This window comes from Nanorana parkeri, unplaced genomic scaffold, assembly GCF_000935625.1.
Source record: "Nanorana parkeri isolate BGI_ZX_2015 unplaced genomic scaffold, ASM93562v1 scaffold976, whole genome shotgun sequence".
Lineage (NCBI taxonomy): Eukaryota > Metazoa > Chordata > Amphibia > Anura > Dicroglossidae > Nanorana > Nanorana parkeri.
Genome location: NW_017307244.1, coordinates 589,603 through 595,479, shown reverse-complemented (window position 1 = coordinate 595,479; position 5,877 = coordinate 589,603). Strand labels below are relative to the sequence as shown.

Below are 5,877 nucleotides of genomic sequence, written 5' to 3'. Positions count from 1 at the left end.
TGTAAATGCTAAAATCCGCAGGCTCCAGTCTGCCCGGTAACAGCATCACAAAAGACATTAGACTTTGAGTCATTGTAAAGAAAAATCCCCCCCCCCTGCGCCCACCACAGACACACTCTGCTCCACAGCCCCCTTCCCCCACGTGGCCTTCTGGCACGAGCCAGAGTTCTGACCAGGATTTGCATTACAATGTCTCCCCCGGCCGGCCAATGAGAGAGAAGGAGTGCTGCAAACTACGCCCACGCCTCGCACTGTATATAAGCGCGAGCTGCTGCCTGTGTTCCTCACACTACTTGGGATTCTCTGCCATTACAACCCCTCTTTGGATATAACACTCGCTCTCAGCAAACCTTTGTGGATTTTATTCTGGCTCTTAGCTACTCCTTTGTCAAGCATTTAAACATCATGACTCTGGAAGAGGTTCACGGACAGGAAACCGTTGTGGAAAACACTGAAAGGTAATTATCATGAATATTGTTCATGTTTCTAGTCTGGTTACTGAGTGCTAGTAGTCTATTGGGGAGCTGTATAGGGGGATGTTCTAGTAGTATTGGGTTTATTGCACTTTGATAGAGATGTATTGGCTATGAGGGTGGCTTGTGATCCATTTAATGTAGATTTTATATAGAAACGTGCTAGTGATCAGATGCTGTGTAGACCAAATGAAGTGACAGCTGCCTGTGTTCATAGCTAGAGCCTTATAAGGAGCTCTCAGTATAGTTTGCAGTTAGCTTTCAGTACATTGTGCATTGTGTTGGCTTCTGATGATGCTTGGACTCCGGTATTAAGTGCATTTATTTTTGTCTTGTTTAGAATGCACAGCGCTGGCAAAGCCCTTCACGAGCTGCTGATCTCCGCTCAGAGACAGGAGTGTCTGACCGTTGGAGTCTACGAGTCTGCCAAAGTAATGAATGTGTAAGTATCCTACTCTCTTGCATAGATCCCACGCACATCTATTACTCATGCACACACGTAACACATTGCCCACACACCGGCCCACTGCAGAACTAACGTACATGTTCCTTCTTCCTCCTCTACAGAGATCCAGACAATGTCACCTTCTGCATTCTGGCTGCCGATGAGATTGATGAGGGCGACATTGCCCTGCAGATCCACTTCACCCTCATCCAAGCTTTCTGCTGCGAAAATGACATCAACATTGTACGTCTGAACGACACAGAAAAGCTGGCTGAAATCTTGGGCAGCAACGATGAGTCTGGAGAACCAAAAGATCTTCATTGCATCCTTATTACGGTAAGTGTTGTGCTTCAGCTTATCTCTCCTGACTTGGCACTGTGCCTTTTGGCTGCGTCTCAACTTTCTGCTCGTAAGCAGTTTACTCATGTTCTGTTCCTTTTCTTTTCTCAGAACCCTAGCGAGGATGCATGGAAAGACCCTGCTCTGGAAAAACTCGGTCTATTTTGTGAAGAAAGCCGCAATGTTAATGACTGGGTTCCCACTATTACCCTGCCCGAGTGAACTGACCGTTGCACTAGATTGTGAAAATCGTTTTGCATTCTTATCACGGTGTTGTACGCCTGGATGGACCGGCTGCATTCCCCCGAGTCTGTGGATTACGCCGGTTGAGGTCGGAAACTGCGGCTGAGACCGGCAAGATGTTGGCTCTTGTGGAGCAAAAGAGTAAGGAGGAAACTTGACATGGACTGATCTGCAGAAGGGAAGGTTCAGACCAGTGCAAAGCCTCCTACATTAGTAGCACTGAAGGGGCAATCATACCGTGGAGTTGGAGTATATTGCATGTTTTTGCAAACCTGGAAGGACTTTTGCAAAGTGGAATTGTATCTGTGGCTAAGATGGTGCAAGAAGGGCCATGGCAGATGGGAAACACCTAAGCATGATGGCATCGTGTGGATTTTTGGAAATGTTTGGACTGGAAACTATATGTAAAAAAAAAAAAAAAGAACTTTGGACTTATAAAGCTAATCAACATCAATTTATACCAAGCTAATCAACTGCATTTTCTATTAAGATGCTTCTGCCTGTCAGGCAGAGACCCGAAATACCAAAGAACTTTGAACTTTATATCTTACAGACTTTTGTCATATCTGTATATAGAACTATCATGCAGTGCTTTCTCTTATTCCATCTATGACATCACTGTTCATTATGATATTTCTTTATCTTTAATAAACAAATTGAAGATTACTTTGGTTGTCAGTTTGCAATATTTTACTTACAGTTGGGAAATGTGACTGCACAAAAAACACACACTATAACGGTCAACCTAAATTAAACTTTGCATGCTTTTTTTTTTTTATTCAAAAGTTGTGCCAGCCCTTTGTGAGCAGACTGTATTGTTCCTTTTTTCTTAGCACAGAAGGTGCTTGCTCCTCAAGATAAGCCTTGGCTGAAGCAGCTAATGCTTACTATTCAATCGGATAATGTGACCTCTAACCCTCCTGCAACAGCTGCTTATCGCAACAGCTTGCAAGACGGGAGATCCTGCATTTCAAATTAGTGAATTATTCTGGTAGGAGGTCTTTAGAGAGACAAGTTTTTGTTTTGCTTTAAAAAGTGCAGCTGGCCATGTGCCTCTGTTACGGGTTTCCCTGCAACCACAGGCTTTCTACTGTGAAATAAAAGTCCCCCACCCCCTCCTATAGTAATGCAAAACAAAACAAAAAAATGAATATGGTTATACAATTTGGTTTTTATCCAAGCTCTAGAATCAAGTTGGCAAATTGCCATGGGTTTCAGTTCATGTTAACCTACTTCATTTTTATAACTGTTGCAAGCACTGTATGCAAATATGCATGTCTGCTTTGCCTATGACAAGAAAATGGTTATTATACTACACACAATGCACTCCAAATAACATAAAAGGTCAGCAAGATCTCTACAGCATATCAACAGGCTACTTAATCAGTAGCCTGTAAGGTGCCAGGTAATTGGTCTTGTCTGCGAGTTTCCAGGAACCTGTGCTTTGCACCTTTTGGGCCCTGTGCAAGCAAATTGCCATGGGTTTCAGTTCATGTCAACCTACTTAATTTTTATAACCGTTGCAAGCACTGTATGCAAATATGCATGTCTGCTTTGCCTATGACAAGAAAATGGTTATTATACTAAACACAATGCACTCCAAATAACATAAAAGGTCAGCAAGATCTCTACAGCATATCAACAGGCTACTTAATAAGTAGCCTGTAAGGTGCCAGGTAATTGGTCTTGTCCTCAAGTTTCCAGGAACCTGTGCTTTGCACCTTTTGAGCCCTGTGCAAGCATTGTGTGCCTGCAAAAGAACAGAAAACTCCAGTTTAACTGCCAAAACTAGAGAGAATGTTGTGACGACTGCACAGTAACCCGAAAGCTGGAGAGTGTACGTCTTGGAACAATCTTAGGCACTGGAACTGAAAGAATATTGTGACTAGTGATGTGTCGAGTTTGTGTACACAAGTTCCAGAAGAAAGGTCAGATTGTTCTGCTACATGAGTGAGAAGAAGCTGTATTCTAAGTAGTAAATCAGTGCCGTACTGTTCACTGGTTAAGAAGCACACTGTGTTTTAGGGAAAATTCTCAATCCAAGTACACATATAATACTCTTTCAACAGTCCAAGAAAAAGTTTTTTTTAATTTTTTTTTAGAACAGTAGCTATTGTATAAGAGCAAGCTCACAAATATAAAAAGACAGTATAAGCAAATGCATTATAAAATGTGCACACTAGACCTTTCTAGTGCTAATGCTGGCCACACATTGGATGATTCTTTGCCCAATACAACATCAGATGATTGCCTGTTGTGTAGACTTCCGGCTGGTGCCTTACTTACCCTTACCTTACCTGACCTTTACTTGATAGTGACAGCTGCTGCATCCTCTAGGCTGAATTTTTTTTACAGTGCAGAGCCCATCTGCCCGTGAGTGCCCAAAGACTTAGGAACTATGCTCCTCCATTCTGCAGTCACAGAATGTGGCACCATTCAAGTATACAGGAACTCGCATGAGATTGCATGTTGCACTGTTTGGTGCACTGCTGTGCCATCTTTCCTCAATGGCACCCCAACTCACTTTGCCATTGCATGTGCATTGCATTGCACCACAACACACGGTAATCTATTGCCATGGGGGTGGGTTTCTTTAGGTTAGAGGGGCTGAGGGGCTAGGGAGGGTGAACTCATTTATTTATTAAACCTGTCTATCAACTTATAGCTATTTTTTCTTCTGATATAAGTCCAAAAAGACAATACATCAAATAATTAATTGATTATTACTCTCTGGTGATATGTAGGCTAAATTGATCTAGTATTCATGTAAAGTTGCCCATACACCGGGTGATACCGCGATCGTATGATAATCGGCAGAGGTATGAAAGCGTGCAACTGTTTCTACTGTACGGTCGCAAGTCTGTTGTCTTCCGAGCACGCTCGAAAACCCACCGAGAATCTTACTATTTTCGGCGGGTTAGTGGTGTGCTCGGAAGACAAATGCCGAACAGGCCGGTGTGCACAAGTGCACACTGCCCGCTCAGCATTGGAATCATCGGAAGCCCTCGCCTCGGCGGGGAGGGCTTGCGATGATCGCAAGTACAATGTGCCTGTCCAAGATGGGCAGATCGTACAAGATTTTAATTACCTTACAACCATCGCACAGCGAAAGTCGTGCGATGGTTGAAAGGTGTTGGGCACCTTAGGATAGGAACCTTAGATTGTAAGCTTCTTGGGGGCAGGAACTGATGTGGAGGTACAGTATGAAAAGTGCTGCATAAATTGTTGGCGCTATATAAATGCCTATAATAAATGAATAAATTCCACAGCAGGTCAAAAAAAACTGGCAACACTGTTTTCCATTTTGTATAGGTCCTCTGGGGATATACATGATCTAGGGTTTTTCAGATTCAAATGTTCACATCATTTTCCTATAGATAATGCAGTAGTTATACAAATGAAGCCTATTTGCATAGGTCTTTGAAGGCCCCGGAGAGGCCCTATTTGCAGTGCAGGAGCAGCCGGATTTTCTTCATGTTCGCTCAGATGCCTGAGGGTCCTGAATATGCAAATCACTTGTAACAATGGGCTGTTTAAGGACAGCTTTCCCCTCTGTGCCTGGTACCGTACTGTGTAGGAGACAAAGTTGCTATGTAACATAATGATTTTACTGTTCAGTGTGGCTTAATTAACGATACACGAATGCTATCTGATCACATACACAAGCGATGCTTCTAGTTACACTTTAATGCATGGACCATTCTGCTTAGATCAATATAGCTGGAAAACACGTGTACATTTATTTCCACTAATATGAGAAAATGACTCATTATTATTCACTAATGATGTAAAAAGATTATTGATCTTATGAATAACACTAATTCATTCATACAGTATAGAAATATACAGTATTAGACCAGGATAGATGATTGCCCTTTTGTCGGGGGGGTATGGTGCACAATCAGTGTGTGTGTGGGGGGAGGATGCTGGTGGAGACTGATGCCATTAAGAGCCATAAGAGCCAGCTAGAGATGTGTAAGGGCTCTGCATCTCCTCGGCCAGCTCTTAGCAACCTGGGACGCTCTGGTCAGCATCTTGCCAAGCTCCTGGCAACCAGTGACATCACTGGTTGCCAGAAGCTAGGCAGGATGCTGACCAGAGTTTCCCAGGTTGCCAAGAGCTGGGCAGAGAAATGTGTAAGGGCTCTGCATCTCCCCGGCACGCTCTGGTTGCCAGAATTTGGGCAGGACGCTGACCAGAGAGTCCCAGGTTGCCAAGAGCTGGCCAGAGAGATGTGTAAGGGCTCTGCATTTTATTCTAAGTGAATCATGTGTAATATAAGGAATAATATAAACTTCTATTGTAAAACAATTAGTACTTTAATGGACACCTTTGCATTATGTGACCTAGCGGCTCTGCACTCTGTACGTGGCGGCG

The 5,877-nt window shown here is 43.3% G+C and overlaps 1 protein-coding gene across 1 annotated transcript; it reads left to right on the top strand.

Annotated features, from left to right (window-relative positions):
- Window positions 1-291: 291 nt before the first annotated feature.
- GADD45G (growth arrest and DNA damage inducible gamma) lies at window positions 292-1,900 on the top strand. Its single transcript, XM_018566798.1, has 4 exons — window positions 292-458; window positions 814-915; window positions 1,041-1,254; window positions 1,369-1,900. The coding sequence occupies exons 1-4, from the start codon at window positions 406-408 to the stop codon at window positions 1,477-1,479; spliced, it is 480 nt and encodes a 159-aa protein (XP_018422300.1). The 5' UTR covers window positions 292-405; the 3' UTR covers window positions 1,480-1,900.
- Window positions 1,901-5,877: the final 3,977 nt, after the last annotated feature.